General features: G+C 36.7%; 1 protein-coding gene across 1 annotated transcript in view; it reads right to left on the bottom strand.

Annotated features, from left to right (window-relative positions):
• Window positions 1–23,078, bottom strand: part of LOC149803311 (uncharacterized) — a 71,399-nt gene that overhangs the window by 24,938 nt on the left and 23,383 nt on the right. Inside the window, exons 6-7 of the mRNA XM_089953009.1 lie at window positions 18,739–18,837; window positions 7,897–8,133 (exon numbers count right to left, since the gene is read on the bottom strand). Of these exons, the coding sequence (XP_089809135.1) occupies window positions 7,897–8,133; window positions 18,739–18,837 (336 nt within the window). The remainder of the gene's footprint in view (window positions 1–7,896; window positions 8,134–18,738; window positions 18,838–23,078) is intronic.

Here is a 23,078-nt window from a genome sequence, read left to right as displayed (position 1 = left end):
GCATATTTATTGGGTATTATGCAATGTTTGAGTAAACTGACACAGACTTTTGCTTTCGTGCCCTTTTGAGGAAAGTTGGGGCTCTTTTAAAATTTGGACACCTCCCACCCAACACTTGAACTGATCTGGCAGTGGTCTTGCATCGGATAACAATCAGAACTTTCTCAATATTGTTTCAGCCAAATATTAAATGTGATTTTGTTGTAAAATGTTTAATGTTCATTGTTCATTATCATTCTGTCACTGTAATAAGTGCAATATTACTGAATTTCATATGATACTTTACAAAGTATATTGCACAAACTGCAACAGAAATAAGGAAATGAATGCATCTGAACATTCAAATAACACTGTATTGAGAAATTTTCAAAATAAGATTCATTGCGCTAAATGTACTTGAAACAGATCCATTAGCACTTTGCTAAGCTTCTGTTTCATTTTAAGTGGAGTATTCTGTAATATGCAGTATAAAGCACTTAACCAATTTGAGATAAATGTAGGGACCAAACTTGGTGTGTGTGTGTGTGTGATTTGGATTGTTAACATAGCTTTAACATTTTTTCAGTCATATCGCTGCAGTGTGACAGTTTATAGTGATGTCTAGCATTAGGGCATCATGCCACAGACATGTAGCATCCTGTCCAACCCAGCCACATTATCCTGACACCAGGCCGACCAGTCCTAACACTAATCTCTTAATGCTGAGCGCCAAGCCAAACTTGGTATTAGTGCTACTGATAGGTCTTTTATTTGTAAAGTCATGTTAGAGAAATGTAAATTTAACAGCCATTTTTTGTTTTATTGATCGATCAAGAGAGAGAAAGATGAAGAATCAATCCTGTCTTCCACTTGAGCCAATTTAGCTGTACAGCAGTATACCAAATACAGAAATCTGCTAAACACTATTTAAAGAAATTGGTCTGCATATTTTATCTTTTTGTCTCAATAGCCAACGAATAGTCATAAACAGGAAACTGCACTGAAATAATTAAATTTCTTAGATCTATACTACAATTAGGTTACTGACACATCCTTTCCAATTGACTGTTTAACAGGTTTTTTTTTATATAATAAAAATGCACCAAGTCCATGGCTTTGTGATAGAAACACACCTTTCTTATGATGAAATTGATATTGTCTTCTGATGTTAAAATTTTATAATGGAGCAGTTACCTAAAATTTGATTTGGCATTATATATATTACATAAACTTCATATGAACTTGGAAATGGGATAACAATGTTAATAAATTTCCCCCCCAGCCCCTTTCTCTATCTCTCTATAAACCTCTAAAAAGCATGCTTACTGGGGTCATACACAGTAAACCATGCTCATTTCATAAAGACCATGTCCATTCCATGGTGGTCATCCATGATGAGTCCACAAGAAAGTCTGGTGTGCAGAGCATTTCTCAAAAGCCACTGCAGCAACTCTGTCAGGATGCACGGAGAGATGGTGGAGGGATTTTACTTAATCCTCTCCACCCCCTCTGCAATATGTGGAGTTCCGAAAATACATTGCAACAGTACTGTAATAATAATAATAATAATAATAATAATAATAATTACTAAGGGTGAAACGATTAATCAATATATTGATGCATCAAATTTTTTCCATATCAATACCCATCCTGATACAAGAGGTGAAGAATCAACACACAATGATACTTATCCTTTACAAGTTACTTGAATCTTCAGCAGTCATGAATAATTATTAGTTGTTTGCCTTTTTAGTAAGTTGAGAATACATCTGAGACAGCTATTTCAGGCATATGTACTCATTACTGTCAGATTAAAAAAGAATAGTAACACCCACTTGCCTTCTACAAATTACCACAAGAAGACTAACTCATGAGCTGTGAAATCTGTCCTTCCCTCCACCAACTTCATGCAAATTATTTCATCCCCTCAGCATATTCAGCCACTGATATCATATACCAATGAAAAGGAGACATTCCAAACTTGTTCAAGCATAATTAAAATACTTTATTTATCACTTATGTGGCGCTATACGGTTTCGCATTTTGCATAGGGTTAGGATTTTAAAGAAAAAGAATGTCCCCGGCTTTCCTCACTGGTTATACTGGCTATTTAAAAAAGACCTTGTATATCTTAGGTATAATGCAAAGAACCTTTAATTCCCTTTATTTTGGTGTATGATTGATGGGTGTACTATGGGTTATAGAGTATACAGCTTGGCCTTACTTCAAATGTGCACCTTTCAAAAAAGTGCTAGCTCTACTTGGTCATTTTCACTTCCTGAACTTCAGAGGTCAATTGTATAAAAAAGAGCCGATAACTTTTTTTACATTTTATATATTTGGTAATTCATTCATTGCACTTTCAGAAGCTGGTATTGTCTAGTCTGGCAAAATTCATTTTCCCTATTTTAATAGCTGCTATGTATAGTGTACTTTAGACTAATTCAGACTGATTTTTTAACACAAGGGAGCAGTCATTTTAGTTAGCAGTGTGCTTAAATCATGTAAAATTTCCAAAAGTACAATATCCAAAAGAAATATCATCCACATTACATTAATGTAGCATAGAGGTATGCAAACATTCTCTCCACTGTGCATGTTTTAAATGCGAACTACTTCACCTTACATACCTCACTCTCTCAAAAGTACATATTATCTGGTGAGCGCCACCTTAATAACCACTTTTACACAAAACGTCTCTGTTGCTTCATGTCTACTTGGCTTGAACAAGAAGGTTAAACTTACAGCATATCACACAGTGAAATACGTTACATTCAATTCTGATGGTTGGTTGTTTGCTTAACTCTAGGGTAACATAATAACCACCAATCAGAACTGTTGCTTATTCACTGTGTGAAACACTGGAAGCATTGCATCCAAACTCAGTCCAAGTAGATACAAAACAACAGATAAGATTCTCCCAGAAGTGGCTATTAAACAATCTGTAAGCACTTAAGTTGTATATGGGGAGCAAATATGGAATGTCTCCTTTTACAGTGATACAGTAAAACCTCTCTTAAGAGACCATTGATATGAGAGACCACTTATTTTGAGAGACCAGAATATCCATGCACAGATTTATTGATTATAGTGTTATGACCTGTTGCGACCACCCGTCTTGAGAGACCATTATTTTTTGGCAGAAGGGGTGGTCTTTCAAGACAGGTTCTGCTGTATATGTAATCAGTGGCCGACTGTGCCAAGGGGTTTAAAGAAAAAGTCAGCTCAGAACTATTGAGGGAGCAGATTTCAAACAGCATGACCTGTAGTCACCCTGTTAATTTCTAGAAGGTGAGAGGGTGTTGTTAATATTTTCCTTTTTCAGTGACAGAAACAGGTTGATATGGCCATTACAGTCGATTTTCTTGTTTTGATGAGAAGACAGTATGCCTTCCAAATTTAAGGAAGTTTGAAATAAGATGCTTTTAAAGCATTCTTGCAGTGGCAAACAAAGGGCATGGTGACAAAGAGGAGTCCAGTATCTCAACAAATGGAGCAGTTTGAAATGACCTAAAAAGGTTAAACTAAAACCTGACAACTAACAGAGAGAAAGCCCCTTCATTCAAAACAAAAGGGTCTCTCAGGACAGGTGGTCTCTCAAAACAGGGTTGTACAAGAAGACTGGTTTCCAAGGTCCAGTTTCAGAACAATTTAAAAAGACATAACTACAATCACTGTACATATATTCTATTTTTTATTAATAGTTCTTGCTAAAATATTGTATGCAGTCATCTGAAAACAAAATTATCTAGCAATAAAGATATACTTCGATCATTAGACATGAAATCACATTTACATTTGAAGATCACATGTATATGTATTAGCACATGAAATCGTTTCTGATTTACTACTTTTCATTTATAACACACTAAATTTGTTTTACCAACTGCTATGTTGCAAGCGGTCTGCTCTTTTTCACTTCTTTCAGTTACAATAATTATTTTCTCCAACATTAAAATTTGTCTTGTTTTAGTTGGCAGTTCTTCCATTGTTATTAAGGTACTAGGTGGCAGTTGTAATATCGACTGTAAAGATGGTTTTGACTAGGCTTTGGGAAAATATGATAGATCTATACATGTGCATTTGTACACTGCATATCTAAGTATTAATGAAATAAAAAGAAACAGTAATCTCATCCAGAAACAGAATCATTTAGTCAAGACAAAAATGTAAATGGCTTAATTCAAAAAGACATACAGGGATTAACTCAGTAAACAAAGTGTGTAACCTGGTTGCACCAACTTGAATGATTGACAGGTTAGTGACTGTGATGTAATGACTAACATCTAGGGAAGAAATAAAAAACAACAAACATCACAAGCCTTTAACACTATCAGTCAAATCCCTCAAATGATTCTCACTTGCTGCTTTAATAGACAAAGACCTTATTCAACCCCAGGCAATACAGATTAACTCAAAAGACAAACAATATACATGACCACTATGTTAATTTGGGCACTACAATGGCAAATTCGCGAAATGTATATTAGCCTGGTTTACAGAATTTACCATCTGTCACTATATATAAACCCAGTAGCCAGAATCCTTTTTTGTTGTTCTTTTCATGCATGTTTTTGATCAGAACAATCTTTACTATTCAAGTGATTGTTGTTACAAATGATAACATAAAGGTCAGTGGTGTCTGACTCTGTTTACATGATACGGATGGTCGTTCACAGAGTTGGATATAACCGGGAACCAGGCTAAGTGCTGGAATACTCTACAGCTACTTTTAGTCTGGTTTACAAAAGAAAATATGAAACTCAAAAAGCATACCTACAAAATTTCAGATACCGGTAGACAGTCTCTCTTTTTTATATATAGAACATATATGCAATCATTGGATTAAATAAAGAAAAGTGGAGTTTATCCTTGTTTTTGCTTGTTGTTGTTGTTGTGGGGTTTAACGCCATTTTTCAGCACATGATAGACTATGCATGGCGGCCAGTATTAATGATGGAGGAAGAACCCAGGAAATGCCCTGGAAAGAACCACCTACCCTCGAGAAGCTACTGGCATGCTTTCTCACATATCCACATTGGCCGAATCCTGGACTCTAACCCACGCAGACAGAGGTGAGATGGCAGTGATCCTTAACGGAGAGCGCTTTAGACCACTCGGGGCCCCCCTTGTTTTTGCAATTGCTGTTGTTCATAGCAGTGTTGAAATGTACATTTTGCCACAACATCATGGTCACTGGTTGCGTTCAGCAGGTGGTCACTCATAACAGATAATAAAATCGATCCATGCATTACAATTGTGGTCGGAAGTGACAGGTGGTCGCTCATAGCAGAGGTTGCTCATAACAGTTTTTACTGTATTTTCTTTTTCATCTTGACAAGAATGAGAATTACATATCTAGAGATGCTAAGTCTAAGTGTGTTTATAATCTGCCTACAGGAAATACAACCAAGATGTCAACACACATAAAACAGTACTACCCTACCACTAACAGACCACTGAAAGATAGATAGACCATCAAGTTGATATAAGTATCAATAATGTATCATATGATATGCTGTGTATCATGAATCATACTGATACACAGCACAGGTCTATAATAATGATAATGATATTCGGTACATGGTATTTACAAATTCTAGATGGTGTACAGAGGTCAATATACAAAGACCAGTTCTACCTTTCCAAATGGTTGGCTACTATGTGTGTTAGTGTTGTTCAGATTATCGATTATAATTGATGATCAGTTGGGTGAGCAAGCCAATAAGATAATTAATTGTGTGCAAAGGGAGACTACTTCTACTTAGTTGCACACAAAACACAAAGGTTAGTAAAACTGGTGTGTAAATGGTAAGCTAAATAGGGCCTCCAATCCACCAAAGTTGATTTGAAATTGTTTATTCCCTTCACAACTTACAAATATAAAACCATACATATTCTGTAGGTGTAAACTTCATAATTAGGAACATATAGTCATGATTACATGATTAAGCTGTCAAATAGATAAGTTAATAAATTTAAACACAATTTGATGATTTGTTTCAGTTTAAATGTAAAATCCTTTGTCTTTATAAATAATGACAAAAAAGAAAACCATGTCCTTCAATACTTTAAATTATAGACACATCGTATATGAATGAAAGGATTTGGGGGATTGCAACAGTATTTCAGTTACATATGACTGATCAGCCATACAAAGTTGGTTTCATTTAACAAAGCTGCAGAACAAAAATAACACACAATAGAAAAAAATGTAATATTTTTATCAGGTTAAAGTATACATGTCAGTAAAAGAGATAACTTTTGTACATTTATTAACATTTTGAACTCTTGAACAAAGATATCTATAACAAACAAATATTAAAATATGCTATTAGTAACTGATTATAATATATTATTACATGCTCATTTTTCTCCGTTAACTTTACATCATCAGAATCATTCAATATTTTACGATACTGCACACCTTCATATTGCACCCACGCACAAGACACATGTGACCAATAGTGTATTAGGAACTACTTTGTAAACAAATCATGTACATACGCAATAAGTTTTGGTTGATTAAATTTGTTTCTGAATGAACAAAAGCAGATGTTTCGTGGACTGCAACATACCAACTGTTTTGCTACATTCCACGTTAACTTTTTGATACATTGTTTCAGATTTTGCGATAGACACCAGATTTCATAAAAATGCGTGGTACCTACAAATAACACGCAAGCTATAAAGGCATAAACTGTCTCCTTTAGCTGGTAATAAGAATGGCAAAAAGATATACTTACAGTTTTACATCCACAATTTCCTCAAAATGTACTTTCTTAGTTCTGCAAATCCGAATTACATGAGCCATGTCATGAGTTCTCAAGCTTGATAATCAAGTCGATTACACATTTCGAAACTGTACTGTAATTTCGACTATATTCCAAGTGCAATTACATCTTCCTTACTGTACTCAAAATGAAATAAACATTAAATTCAATAGCGTCTTTTGGATAATTTCAATTGAAACACTTCATATTTTTCCCACATAATGATTTCAAATAGTCAATGACAGAACAAACACACTTGCAGATGTAAACACGCTTCTCCCACGCCGCTTCAATCCGATGTATTTCATGTACAATTTGCACAGATGAATCCAGTCCAAAATCACAAACGTTCGTCGAATTGAAATAAAATACCAAAATCTATTCATTCCAGATCAAATGGAATTAATAAATTCAAATAGTCAATGACAGAACAAACACACATGCAGCTCTAAACATGCTTCTCCCACGCCGCTTCAATCCGATGTATTTCATGTACAATTTGCACAGATGAATCCAGGCCAAAATCACAAACTTTCGTCAAATCAAAACAAAATACCAAAATCTATCCATACCATATCAAATGGAAAAATTGTTGCAATGCGCATTCATTCACAATATGACTGCAAATTTCAATTTTAACTAGACACGCCATTTTCTTTTGAAAGTTGTATCAAGCGCGTGACTAAGTTCAAATTTATCTGGGCGGAGTTATGTGTGCATTAATAATTATGTTGTTGTGTAATGATAAATCTGTGCTTGTGTATTTAGTTTGGAATGCGGCATACATTCATTTACGTTGTTTCTTGTATTTTGTTTATATAATTAAACCTTAGGTAGAATAAAAAAAATGAGCATATAATAAAAAGGTTACTGCATTTGTATGGGAAAATATGAACTCGTTTTGTCGGAAGGATATATTGCACTCCCAAGGTCGTGCAGTATTCCATCCCAAAACTCATTCATATTTTCAAATACAAATGCAGTAACCTATAATTATCAGTTGGTTAATCATGAAATTTGGACCGATTCCCATTACTACTCTGTGTGTCAATATATATATATATATATATATATATATATATATATATATATATCAAGAGAAACCTGTTGTGTAATGGAGCTGACAGATGAAGTTTAAGTTTACCTTCAAACTGGTCCCCAGGCAAAGTATAATGTCACAGTTATTAGCTGCCCTTGCTGCTTCTTTCCATCTGTATGGAGATTTTAGCCCTCCCTTTTCTCCAAAGTGCACAATTGTATCTTTTAACTTTTTCCCACACACATGGCAGTCTCTTTCTGTATGGTGTCTGCGAACACCTGTCTTCTCTGTCACATCAAAAAGTCGAATGTATTCCCTTGCTGGTTTGCAGTTCTGGCAAAGCTGAGGTGAAAAAAATAAACCAGCTGTGGTTCTCTGACACCTGTGGCCTTTTACGCTATGCAACCATTGTAGCTCTAAATAACTGAATGTGGAAGCTGATAGAATTTACATATTAAGCGAAGTTATGCATTACTTAGACCTGAATCTGCAATGAAGCAACATTCTCATTCATATAACCTCCTTGCAATTATTATGTTTTTGTGGGGTTTATTTTAACACAGATATAACAATTTTACTCATATCACTATGATGCCTGCATTTTGGAAGTGTATAGTGATGTCTAGCACTGGGGCATCATGCCACCCACATGTAGCATGCTGAGTGCCAAGTGAGATGGCTAGTACCATTATTATAAATCTTTGGCATGACATGGCTGGGGTTCAAACCTCATGACCTCCTGCATCCGAGGCAGGCACTCTAACCACTTAAGCCGATTGTAAAAATAAATTCAGAACACAAATAAGCCTGCCAAAAAACAAGAATCCCTTGAAGGGGCTGTTGCTCTACTGACCAAACAGAAAAGCCAGGAATCCATTATAAGTCCATTTCCATTTTTATATACAATTTTAAATAAGATATGAAGATATAAAATGATGATGCTAGAACCCTGATGAATAACACTGGAATTAAATTGTACTAAGCAAAAAAATCAAACATACCAAAAAAAAACTTTCTGGAGAAAAAGGCAATGCAATGGTACATTGGCAAGGCACTAGATCTTTCCATATAGAAATACCTGAGATAAGAAAAGTATGGTACAAATTCAAAACACTGCAATACTAAAACTGTCAGTGACATGGCTACCAAAGGTATATGCACAGACACATGAGAATAAGGTAAAGAAGATAAAACCCTAACCAAAGCCAATGGAGTTTTTCATGATAGCTGCTGTGGTAACCTAATTTGATGTAGTTTAGCACCATGTTCATCTAAATCATCTAAATCTAACAAAACATAAAAAGTCTTTGATAAAAATTTCATGTTGATACGACCTACCATGTTGATATCGCCATCCATTCAGGAGGGGTAGCTATAACAAATAGCTTTTCAAGAGGGTCACCAAAGTCGATATAATGAATATCAGATCTCGATCATTCATTTAGAAACAACTTGACACCATTTTTGAAACAAAATTTTTCTGCTGAAACCCAATATTCATAGTGATAATAAGATTTAAAAAATGCCTGTTATTTTTATTTAGGTCTAGCTAGACAATCACATTAATGTTAAGAATTACTTCCGGAATCCAGCCCTCCCAAAGACTTGAAAAGCCTTACGATCTGTCGAACGTATAGACAATGGGAAGTAAATCTTACAGATTACTTCTCCTTATCCCATTAGGTGGAACAATGATTACTAGATAAACATTGTTTTAAACTTAATACTATCTGTAACAGATGCTTGCATTGAGATGGGTGGGAGGAATTTATAGTAATGTGACTGGATAAGTATTTTCAGAGAAACAAAACTTATCAAATTTCCTTTCTTCATCAAACACATTACCCAATCACATTAGCATTAGGAGAATAAGTAAGGGGAGGAGGAAATGGAACTTTCTACTTTCTCTAATGGTAGTTGACACAACTGAACATACATGTAGGTGTATATACACTTGTAAAGAAATACCCTGTAGGCTCCCCTACTTGACAAATAGTGAAAATGAAAGGGATTGCTCCAGTAGCCTAAGTGGTTAGAGCATCCACCTCTGAGGAGGAAGGTCATGAGTTCAAACCTTGGCTGAGTCATACCAAGGATTATAAAAATGGTAAAAATAGCTACCTTGCTTGGCGCTCAGCATTAACAAGCTAGTGTTAGGACCAGTCGGCCTGGTGTCAGGATAATGTGGCTTGGTGGGACATGATGCAATATATATGTGGCATGATGCCCCTGTGATAGACATCACAATAAACTGCCACACTGCAGACATCAAAGCGATATGACTGAAAAATTGTTAAAGCTACATTAGGTTTTCTTGGGCAAATCCAGTGAAAGTTGACTGATTCTATCTGAGAATGTAGTTGCGTCAGGAGTGATGTGGAGCAGTGGGGGTGGGGGTCAACAACCCACCCTCATGCCAAAGCTCCCTACATCCAGATGCTGGAAAATGCTTACATTTTTAACTGCCAAAAGCCAAGCCAAGGTGTTAGAGATTCCACAGTCAGCACAGAACAGACAGTATATATAGTAATGTACCATATTTTTTTTAACCTACTACAACCCATCGGAACACTTCACACATTGATTTATGCGACAGGGAAATTCCATAGTAATGATATATCTGGTTCAACGACCTACAAGTAACACATGGTATTAGTGTACAGAACAATTATAACAGTGCTGTCCATTAAACACAAGGAAATACACACAATAAGATTATGGCCACTTTTTACTTGAAATACCCAACCTATCATACTTTTTGCAAACGTCTGCCTGTCTGTGTGCAGTTCAGACTGGTCTGCTTTAGAGCTGAGGCCAAAAAGTCTAAAATCCAGACACAAAATATGATTCCGACAATGGGCAAATTTTTGGTGTAAAAACATAAGAGTCTCAAAAAATGTTTTTCCCACTGTAATGCAAGCAGAAAGCCTCTGGTATCCTTGTAGAGCTACATCTGTCTACTTTTCTGTAATACCACCCATTTTTGGTGTATCTTAAATGACCTTGACAATAAAGAGCTCGGAAGTAAGGTACTACCTCCTGATGCAAAAAACATGAACCAGCATGCATAGGTCAGATGATTTAGTGCCTCAATTTGAGGAGGTAAGTCACCACTATAGAACTGTCTTGCATAATCAGGTCTGACTTCCCCAAGAGTCAGTCCTTCCTTTCAATTCAGGGTAGCTGATGTGAAGAAGTAGTTCCATATGTCCCCATTTGCCGCTGACCATATCAAAGTCCAGCAACATAATGGTGTTTGTACATACCATCCCTTACCATTGGGCTTTCTTCAGTGGAATTCCTGTGGTTGTACCTCTGACACAGGAAATGATCATACCTTATTCACGATATTGTCCTTTTGGTCCAGTTGACTTGGAAAACGGTGACAATGACAATGAGACAGCAAAGTCATTTGTTATGGGCACACATAAAGGCAGCCCGGTGAGATTAAATCTGCTGCTACAGTGAATAACCCATAGAGTTGCAAGAACTGTCTCTCCAAAGTCCATGTCCTGTTAGAAATGAATTTATGATCTGTATGATGCAGACAAAGGGAGACATACAAGATTGAGATTGGTTATAAACTCCATGCCCATGTAGGCAAAACACTGGACGGGTAAAGGTCGGATTTGTCATAGTTAACGAGAATACCGAGATGATCAAAAAGGTTCAGGAGATCATTTGTGCCCTTGTGGGGAAGAGAACTTATATATTTTTGGAAGAGATCATTTAGATATGCTGCTACTGCCATAGAAGTTGACCAGAACAGGGTGACAACAAAATACATAATTTTGGTAAGGACCTGGGACTGATGTTTAGAGCGAACAGAAGGACTCTAAATTGGTCAGCATCGTCATGGTAAGCAAACTGAAGCTTTTGCATTGCCAGGCGAATACAGACATGAAAGTAGGTATATTTAAGATTTAGAATAACATACTTGTCCCTTTGGATGGAAAGTTGGATAGATCTTGCTGAGTTTACCGTGAACCTAGGCGGAAGAATGAACTTGTTGAGGTGGCTCAGGTCCATGATCAGCCTCAACCTGACGCAGGCCTTTTTGACAAGAAACAGCCATGAACAGAACCCTGGAGATTGTGGTTTTCATACAATCACCACCACCCATATGTTGACAAATGACAATATCTCCTGCTGAAGAATATCATTCTTCCAATCTGACAGTACATCTGTTAGAAGGGGAGAGGAAGAAAGATGGGGGATGGGGTGGTTTGGGATGGATAAACAAAATCTGAAGCCCCTCCAAAACAACTTCGAGTACCCATTTGTTTTCTGGAAATAGGTTGATCCAACATGATCAGAACTGCAGACGTCTGGTGCCCAATGAAGGACTGTCTGCAGATGGTGGGGTGTTAAATTAGCAGTGGAAGGCAAGAGACTTGCAGGTGGACAAACTTGGTTTCTTACATCCTCTGTAAAAAGTGCTTCCTCGATTGGGGGAGGTTGTCTACTGGTATAAGATTGAGATCTGAATGTCCCATTTGGGACATAAAAGATCCCTTATGCTAGGCTCACCTATCATTCCACCACTTTGACATGGGCAGTAGGTTTTAAACCTGAATACAGGTGGAGTAGACAAGTTGGAGGGGTAGTCCTTTTGCTCTTTGCCTCTGAACTTGGAGTTATTGCAAAGCCTGAGTGTAATGTGGCTCTTGCAACATGTTGCGCAAATATGCATCAAAATGTATAAAGTAAAGGCTGGCAGAGACATTCAAAGTAATTGCCATTGGATGGCAAGCTGCTCTGTTAATGACCTGAGCGATTTGTGCTGTCAACTCACAAGCATGCTAGTTGGCTAATTTTTCCACTGGTCAAAAAATAGCCAATGAGGCCAAATCCAACACTGAAGACATGATGACAATGTTCAAAACCAGCTTCAGTGTGGCAAGAAACATTCTTATACTATAAATAAGTGGGAGAGACATGTTAACTACCGATAAATTTTTATCTAATGTTGGGAGTTCAGGTTGGGTGTGACATTTTCTTGTACCAGTGCAATCAAAATGTTGCTGGTACTTAGCTCTCAGAAAAGAAAGACTTGGACTTATCTGAGGAAATAGATTCATTTAAACAGCCTATCATTAATCTCCTTGATTTTTGGTGACTAGAAAAGCAGTCACAAGGATGTACTGTTGGTAGGCAGGGAAATGGTTGGCACAGTTTCTGACCTTGTGAATGCCAGTCTGGTCATGCTGTGAGCATAGCTGGATGGACAGATGGATGGACTTTTCACTAAAGGCCCTGTTATTATATCCATGTGTAGTCATCATCCTGGTTATAAAGATAGCTCTATCACTAACATTCTTGTAATAATAAATAGAAGAAGTCATATGCATGACTAAATAGATGGATCTATCACAAAGATCCCTGTAATTGAGGCTGGGCTGAGCTGGGCTGGGCAGGCATGGCTCTGGATGATGATATCATACTGTATGATGCATTCACTGGATCCAAAAAATATCCCATGCGCAGGCCTTACAGACCTAAATGCCATACTCAGACATGTGGGGGAACTTATGCATACTGGGTTGCCTAAATATTGGGGATCACTCCCCCAATGTATCTGAAAAATCGGTGGGCATGAGAGGGAAAGAGAGGAAAAAGTTGCCATGATTTAAGGAACTGTGATGCCATCTCCTGCACAAGCTAACACATATGTTGCTCAAAGGCTGGTGTATCTAACCGCAGTGGTAAAATGCCTTTATGATTCACCCAAATCTGCCAAAGTTACAGTGGCAGGGGTGTCTGTCCAACTTTTTTTTTTTTAAGGGGAAAAGGGCCACAGTATTGTCCTCAACAAGGCTAACACCAGATTCTGTATCTGGTGATTTTCCTCCTTGCCTTTTATTGATTTTATCAAGTACTGCAGACCAGGTCGCCATGGAACAAAAATTACACATGCTGCAAGGGAAGAAGATGTGCATTTGGTACACACCAGGCACAACTCATGTCTTCCCATGCTTTAATGTTTTGGCATTTGGTACACACCAGGCACAACTCACGTCTTCCCATGCTTTAATGTTTTTGGCATTTGCTGCATTTAGTAAATGTATTTCACTGAAATGATAAAATAACTGCAACAATAGATAAATTAAAACATCAATATTTTCATAATATGCTAAATACCCTTATTAACATAGCGAGTGACAAAAAGGCAAATAAATGTGCACAAAAATTTAAATGAAAACATGTACCAATAATAGCGTCTTGTACCATGTGGATCAAGCCAGAGCAGGTGACAAATTGAATAAATATTCACAAAATTTCAAAAACAATATATACTACTATTTATGAATGAATATTAATCCAACTAAATCCAAAAGCCTGCATGGATGGTTTGAATTTAACACATTTTGACTTGGATTTAACAGGGAGGTATCATCTACTATGTTGTTGTATGGAAGCAAAATTTAAAAACTGGCAACACCTAGTGGTGACAAAAGAAAGTTAAGGAAGGATTTTTTTTGCACTTTTGTCTACAAGATAGACAATTAAGATGAATTGTTGTCTTTTAGTAGGGCCAAATTTGGAAAGTAGCAGGTTTATATTTTTTATGTTAATGTAATTGGGAAATGTATTCAAAGGAGAACATCCCATGATATGACCATCCATTCAAGAAAAGTAGTTATAACTAAATTTTCAGTCATACTGGATGTCTGAATGACACCATTTTCATTTAGAACCAACTAGACTTTCAACGGAATGTGTGTATAAAATTTCATGGCAATCCTCCAGTTAGCTTAGCAGGCGTATCAAAATCAAACTTGTACTAACAGATGATGATGGACAACAAGCATTCCCACAAACTTTTCTGTTGCATCAATACCAATAATTTTGGGGTTTTCAATAGTTACACAAGGTACCGTAATGCTGGTTGTTAGGTCTACCTGCTACTCTCAAAAGAATACCTTCTACAATCTCTTGAATACTGGTTACAGTTCCAGAAGCATCAACCATTCCTGATCTTTGTAGAAATTTAGTAAATAGTTGGTCAACAGATCTGATTGTTTCCAACCAAGAGTCAAGATTTTCTTAAATAGTGTTCTAATGCAGTCCAAAATAAGGCATACTCTGGTGTTCCAGCAACTTCCCATGCTAGTCCTAATGCTTGGTACTCTACATTCCTTATCATCTATGTTTTTGAATCTTGAAAATCTTTAGTAAGATATTCAACATCTAAATCCAAATCAGTCAGTAATGTTTTTTGCTTTATCAATAGCAATATCACTGCAGTTGAAGTTCCCCCCACCACAAGGTACTAATTTGAGCATCTAAACCATTGTCAATATGAATGTGAGCGACTGTGTCTGATTCAACTTTGATACTCCTGCATACTAATGCATTGTCAATATGAATGTGAGTGACTGTGTCTGATTCAACTTTGATACTCCTGCATACTAATGCATTTTTGATATGAATGTGAGCAAATGTGTCTGATTCAACTTTGATACTCCTGCATAATAATGCATGGATAATACTTATATGTGCCTGAATATTCTGAGACATTGTTTTAGAGAAACCTCTACAACATCTGATCTTTTGTTGTTGTAGGGTTTAATGCCATTTTTCAGCACACGATAGGCTATACATGGCGGCCAGTAAAAATGGTGGAGGAAGAACCCAGGAAAACCCCGGAAAGAACCACCGATCCACGAGAAACTACTGGCAAGCTTTCTCACATACCCACATTGGCTGAATCCAAGACTCGAACCCACGCAGACAGAAGTGAGATGGCAGTGATCCGTAATGGAGAGCGCTTTAGACCATTCGGGGCCCCTCATCTGATCTTGATCAAAGTTTAACATTTCTTTGAACAATATCAAAGTGTTCTGTCCTATCATCTAAAAAGTTAATTTCCTCACCAACAGCTCGGAAACGAGCAACTAGGAAAAAGCATAAACTGTCACTAGCGTATTCAGCAGGCCATACATAATAATTCATTTCAATCTTTGAGACATCATCTAAAACTGCAGTTTTATAGAAATTATCATGAGGCATCTGCATACATGCCAAACCCTGAAGAGGTACACCGCTCCCTCGATAACTCGCGATCCCGCTTATAATGAGGTGTCGGTCTTGGCTCCCAATTTTTTCCAGAGAAAATGTATTTAAAATATCTTTAAAATATGCTGAACATGAAAAATTTACGATAAGAATTGGTAAATTAAACCTTGATACATTGCTCGTTTTATCATCGAAAATGGTGATTAATGCCCATAAAAATAGATTCCATATTTTGAAATTTGCAAGTTCTAAATAAGAATTAAATTCAGAGATCTCGAAAACGCTTAATTATGCGTATTTGGACGCCAATTTTTTATCTGGGATGCAGAAAATCACTGAGGTGGGAGTCCTCTGTACGCGGGAAAATTCAAAGATTTGCCAGACCTGTTTCAGCCACCTGCTTTGTGGGAAAATGTGTTGATCAGTTAGCTGTGCTGATATTTACAATGACAGAATTCGGTGACTGAAAGACTCCTTGATGTACATACATGTTGCCATTCTATAAGAGTACATAAAAAAAGAACATGATACAACAGCTAGGCGGCTAGTTCAAAGGCTCTGACTGGTGGCTGGGTGAGAAAATGTACTGATATTTAGTGATTGAATTCAGAGGCAGAAAGACTCAGTTTTAAAATCCTAGCGAGACCTCTGTTTAAAGATATCATATATTATGTAAATTTTTATGATAAATAGTTGACAGTATACTGAAAATAAACAGTCTGGTGAAATAGCGATCAATGAAAACTTCTGGTAAATGCTAACAGGTGGCAACAGATAATGAAAAACACCAATTAAACGTCTTCCTGTGTGAAAGTCACGTTCTAATCCTTTAATTCCGTTTCACTGTAAACATTATAATCGCAACATATTCTGTTCACTGAAAACATGAAAAGAGTCAATCGACCGTCACATTGAAACCCATGAGTACTTCTGTGAAAACCTAATTACATGCTGGCTTTGTTTTGATCAACAACTTGGGGAAGTGTTTGTTGCATTAAAAAATCGGTTACAAGAGACCTGGGGTGCTGGATTAAGGGTCTTGGAGCTGCCTTTGACGTAAAGCAAAACAGTAACAGAGACAGCGACGATGATAGTGACTCTGAAGGTTTCAGTGAAACTGATGTCATTAATGCCAAGGCTGTTTGGGAGAAATTCTTACAGACTCATGGTCCTGAGATGGGCGTTTCTCTTGATGATATGGAGGAATGGATTTGTGCTGACAATGATTGCCCCACAGCCGAATACATGTCAGATGAAACAATAATTAATTTGCAGCAGAAGACGATTCTAACTGGAGTACCACAAGTGTTGAAAGTGATGCAGACGCAGATGTTGCACAACCTCCCCCCTCTGCACAGGAAGCAATCAAATCTTTTGATATTGCCTTAAGGTGGCTGGAGACCCAAAATGTTGACTACGTAAAGCTCATGCAGTTGAGAAATCTGAGGGATTTTGCTCGGCGGCGGAGAAACCAAGGAGTAACACAAACAAATTAACTGATTTTTTCAAAAAGTGAATTGATATTTGTCAAGCATGGCACAAACGGCAAGTATTAACTTCTTCTAATTTACATTGTTTTAAATCTGTAGACCCATTAAATTCATGTTAGTACTGATTAACCCTTGTTTTTTGTTTTCCATTTTACTTCTATCGCAATCAAATCTATCTATCATTCGATCGACACTGTTTCTCGAAAAGAGTCGATCTTTTGTATATATAAAAAACATCTAATTTGGATCAAACAATAAAACTAGAATGTATCCAATTCAACATAAAAATTAGTGATGTAGTACACAATGTGTGAAGTGGTACACATGTTAAGCGAACGGAAACCAAGTGAAATAATGTTTTCGATGATCCCTCAATATACTGTAATTTATTCTGAAATTAATGTTGCTCTATGAGGAAATAATAAACAAAGTACACCGTTATAAAGAGATATTTATTCACAGTTAATCTCAGCACGATTATAAAGTGAGTATTCAACACTATAATCTGCTACCCCACCCCCATTTATCCTTTATGTCGTCGATCACTTTATTGGTTTTGGGCTTATTTTATAGGTCCCTCGATAACTCGCACCTCACTTATAGTGCGGTCGATGTTTCTGGACCCCGATGTGTACAAGTTATTGAGGGAGTGGTGTATAATCATAATTATTGCAATCAGAAGTGGCAAATAAGTGTAATCTCTATATTACATGTACAAATTAAGCATGTATAAATAAGATACAGTTTTACTACTAACCTGGTTCTGCAGCTGGTCAAAATTCTCAACACAAAGGACAACATCCATATGAATTAGAACCAGAATGCAAGCACAAAATATACCCAAACATTATTATGAGGTCAGGTGCTCAGACTGCGGTATTACATTACTCCCCTGTATATTTCCTTTAAAGTTTGTAAAGCAGTGTTATTTGTCATTTTTTCTGATCTGACATGTTTTGAAGTTTGAAAAGATCAATCTGCTCCAACATTTTTTGCCACATAACATTCACAACTCACACCGTAAAGCATTTCACTTAACATCTGATGCCATTTTCTTTAAAAGTACAGACTGGTTCACAACTTAACCAGCTTATCAATGAAATGAACGTGTGAGGCAAAGTTCACATTGAAGAAACCTGTCTGTTTTCTTGGAAACGGGTCATTTACAGTTGCTATAAATAGCAAAAAAGGAAAGTACTTTTACTCTATTCTCACAAAGCAGTCACCTTTTTAAGAATATTCTCAAACTTTTTATTGCTTTATTTTAATTGTTTTTTAAACGTATTAAAAAAGGCATAATACATACACAGTCTAGTGTAATGCATAATGAGTGAAAAAAAATGTAACAATTATGCCAAAAGTGTAATGGTTGGCATGTATGCATCTGATTACAAGAACTAAAACAAAATTTCTTAAGACTATTCTATTCATAGCTTACCTCAATATACATATTGCCATGAACCTCTGAGAGAATTCTGCGAGGTAAACCACTCCTAAGATGCAGGCCATCACAGTTTTGGGAGACAACATGTTTAACCTGGAAAACACGAGTACCATAAACTAGAGCTAAAATGGCTAGTAAATTCTTTAACTGAGGCAGATCTTCTAAAATGTTTCAATAATTTTTTAAAGATTGTTTTTGAAGAAAAGGCTGAGAGTGAGAAACTTTATGCACATTTTAAATCTGTTCATACAACTGTTTAGGTAGCTTACTAAATATGTGCATTTTTTGGTCAACTCATCAAAAATTTTTTTAAATTGGTTACCACTAATTCTCAAACCTTATACACACACCATGTGGTAAACAGTATTATTATACTTCATTTTATATCAAACATTCTTTCATAGGTTGCATACATGATCTTTAGAATCTGAATCAATAGGTATTTTCCTTGTTTTAAATGCAAGACATCCACAAAATTTTGTCAAAGTAAAAGATACATAACTCAAGTTATTTTACGGAAATCTTTTTCCTCCTTTCAGTCTCAATAACCTACATATTTGACCCATTGACCTCCAAAAGTGATAGGTGCCTTCCTTGTCTCAAATCTACACTATCCACATAGTCTACTCATGGTTTATAACATAGGACTTAAGTTATTCTGTAGAAACTATTTATCTTTTTGGAGTATCTATGACCTTTGGTTTTAACCCCAAAACCAATAAGTGTCCTTCTTGTCTAAAATGCACACTATCTACAAAGTTTAGTCAAGACATGAGGCACAAAACTTACTTTTGTGGAAACTGTGTCACTTCTTCTGTGACCATGACTTTTGACTTTTTGACATGAACATTAATAGACATCATTTTTTTGTCAAATGCAAGCCACCCATAAAGCTTGGACAAAGTATGTGAAAGAACTCAAGGTATCATGTGCAAACCAATTTTTTAGATTCACTGTGAACTTGAACTTTGACCTTGTATGATGAGCCAAATATCTTTAATTATAGATAAGGTCTACAGATGCAATGCCAAATAAAAATTAGAATTGGTCCTGTTTATAACACATCATACATGATGAGTGAAATTTATTTTGGAAAGCAGGATTTTGTTATAAACATGAAAAAATTGCATGAATTACTGCCAAAATGCAGAGCTGCAAACCCTAGGGTACAAAAATACTGCTTATGACAAAATTACTGATTTTCAGGAACAGTACTGATTTTTCAAATATTAATGCATAAGTAACTTTTAACAACATCAACAGCTATCCATAAAGTAGGACATTACCTTCCTTAATTACTTAATGTCAAAGATGCATGTGTTGCACTCTTGCACCTTCTGATTGGGCACCCTGTTCCATTCTGACACTCAGGCACAGACTCTTTTTATAAGCCTTTTCCACACCACCTTTTATTTTATTTTTCAGTCATTATGGATTCCAATGTCCCATCTTTCAATGATGATCTGAATTCAGTGTGATTTTTTTACTGAACTGTTTTCATTTTTTTACACGAGTAATCCTTTGTGATTTTACTATCTGGAAGACGTGTGCAAAATAATGTGCCAGCAACATCAGTAATTGTAAGATGAAGGTTCATTTCTAAAAGAAATTTAGTAAACCGAATTTCAATCGAATTACATCAAGGTTATCTCGGGTTTTTTTATATGTCATAAGTTTAGGCTGAGTTGTGTATGATGAAGCAGAAGCTGATATTTATTAGCTTTTTCGTGCTCTTGTATTTCATGGGTGCCTCCATGCCCAATAGCGAAATCACATTACACAATTTGCAAAATGCAAAGTTTTCTCCTTTACTAGATGGTTTCACAAATCTAAACAAACCGGCACAATTGTCATTCGAGTTTGGTTTTCGTGTCTTTCCTGGAGAAAATTCTAAATATTCTGCTTTCCTATTCAACACGATTCAAAGTTGAATATTACAAATTTATAGATACAGTGATAGATACTGTTTGTGAAATCCAATATGGCGGACATAGACAGGCATGGAAGCCTCAATTTCGAATAAACTAATCATATTGTAGAACTGTATTTATATATACATGCAATACATTTCTATCAGAATGAAACCGAGTACCCATTCTAAATGGAAACTTTTTATTATCTTTTAAAATTAAAAAATGTATTTTTTGTATAAAAAAAAAACACACCCATATTCAGGTCCAAAATACAGGACAAATACGGGAAAAAACGGGACACATGGCAGCTATGCATAATGGTAAATAATTATTTGGCTTTATTTGAAAAGCATGTGTGTGTGCGTGATTTGGATTTTTAATATATTGCTATGATATCTGTGGTGTGGCAGTTTATAATGATGTCTATCACTGGGACATCATGCCACAGACATGTAGCATGTTATCCCACCCAGACACATTATCCTGGCACCATGCCAACCATACTAACACTAACCTCTTAATGCAGAGTGCCAAGCAAGGTAGTTGTAAGTACCATTTTTATAAGTCTCTGGTATGACTCAGAAGGGGTTCGAACCCACAACCTCCTGCAATCGAGGCAGATGCTCTAACCAAGTAAATAATGTTTCTCCAAGAATACTTCACCAATCATATTACATTAGGAATATTAGCCTACTATCTCACAAATCCAGCCCACTAATAGATTAAAAATGCCTTGTTCTATCTATCTCATATAGATAAAGAGCTGCCCTGATAAGAGCAAAGAATGGAGAAGAAGACATTAAGGGCTGGGATATAACACCCGTAAGCATGGTTGCTTGAGAAGATTTGGGTTGGCCAGAATCTTTCTGGGCATATCGATCACTTGATCAAGTGCCCACAACCCCTCCCAACCGATTGGCAGAATATCCACGGCCCAAGCTTCTTGATCTGGGACTGGAGAGACAAAGGTGGGTAACTTGTGATACCACCTAGACGCAAAAAGGTCAATCATCAGATGCCCCCAAAGTGCACAGATCAAGACTGATTGATAGAGACCATTCCATGTAAAGAATTTGATCTTTCCTAGATAGTGTGGATGAAGACATTGAGTCTGCTGGGAATGTGACTGATTTGTACAATGATATGGAGATTGTTACACCAACGTAGAAAAAGCCAGATCAGAACACAAAGGACAGGTGATTTGGTGCCCCTTTTAGAAGAGATATGTCACCACCACCACAGTGCTGTTGGACATAATGAGGACCATTTTGCCTGAGAGTCAATCGTTCCTGGAGTGAAAGGCAGAGTTCATTTCAAGAAGACTGATGTCTAGAGGCAGCTGGCTCATACATACCAATGGCAGTAGTGAAGTCCAGCAAAAGGTGGGCCCACCAACCTTACATAATGGTGTTGGCACATACCATTATTTCTGCTTGGTTTTTTTTCAAAGGGATCATCATAGACAGCCAGCTTGGGTTGCACCACAGATGCAGGAATGATCATCAGACATGATCATGGCTGTTTTATGGAGGGGACTTGAAAAGGGGTGCCACCGTGCTAGCAACATCAATTTTTAGGGGCACAAAAAAAGATGGCCAACTGGAATCAACTCCACTGCCACGTTGAATAATCCAAGGAAATGCAAGAACTCCCTCACTGAAATCCAGGTCCTGTTGGAAACTGACTCAGTGAGTTCAATGATTCTGATTATACGAACATAAAGAACCAGCACCATATTCACACTGGTAAAAAACTCCAAACCCAGATGGACAAAATTCTAGGATGCACTGAGATCTGAATTTTCTCAGTTCACTAGAAAGCCTAGATTATCTAAAAGAAGGTTCCTGCCGTGGAGTATCACAAAACTTAACATGTGGTTCCAAAGGATGTTGTCCAGGTACAATGCTGTCATTACAGATGACGGCAATCAGAACATTGATGACAAAGCAATCCATAACATTGGTGAAAGCCCAAGGGCAATGTTGAGGTCAAAAGGAAGGACTCTGAATAGTAAAACTGCACTGCAGTAAGCAAAACAGAGAAATTTCAGTGATACCAGATGGATAGGGATGTGAAAATATGTATCACATCAAGACTGTTTGCATACTTGTACCGTCGGATGGAGAGATGGATTGATCTTGCTGTCTTCATCTCGAACTGGTTGAGGCAACTCAAATCGATGTTGGGCCTCAACTTGCCGTTCAATTTCCAAATAAGAAACAGCCTTGAATAAAACCCTGGAGATTGTGATCTTTGCACAATCTTCACTCCCTGATTTTTTTATCAGTGACTGTATCTCCTGTTGTAGAAAGGCATCCTTCTCTGAACCTGATGATATGTCTATGAAGAGGGGAGGAGGAAAGAGGACAGGGTTGGTTAAATGAAGCTCAAATCCGCTCCAAAATGACATGTGTCACCCAA

Source organism: Sinohyriopsis cumingii, chromosome 3, assembly GCF_028554795.1.
Source record: "Sinohyriopsis cumingii isolate HCF-2022 chromosome 3, ASM2855479v2, whole genome shotgun sequence".
In the NCBI taxonomy this organism is placed as follows: Eukaryota; Metazoa; Mollusca; class Bivalvia; order Unionida; family Unionidae; genus Sinohyriopsis; species Sinohyriopsis cumingii.
The sequence above is the reverse complement of the archived record's forward strand: the minus strand, read 5'-3'. Positions and strand labels throughout refer to the sequence as shown.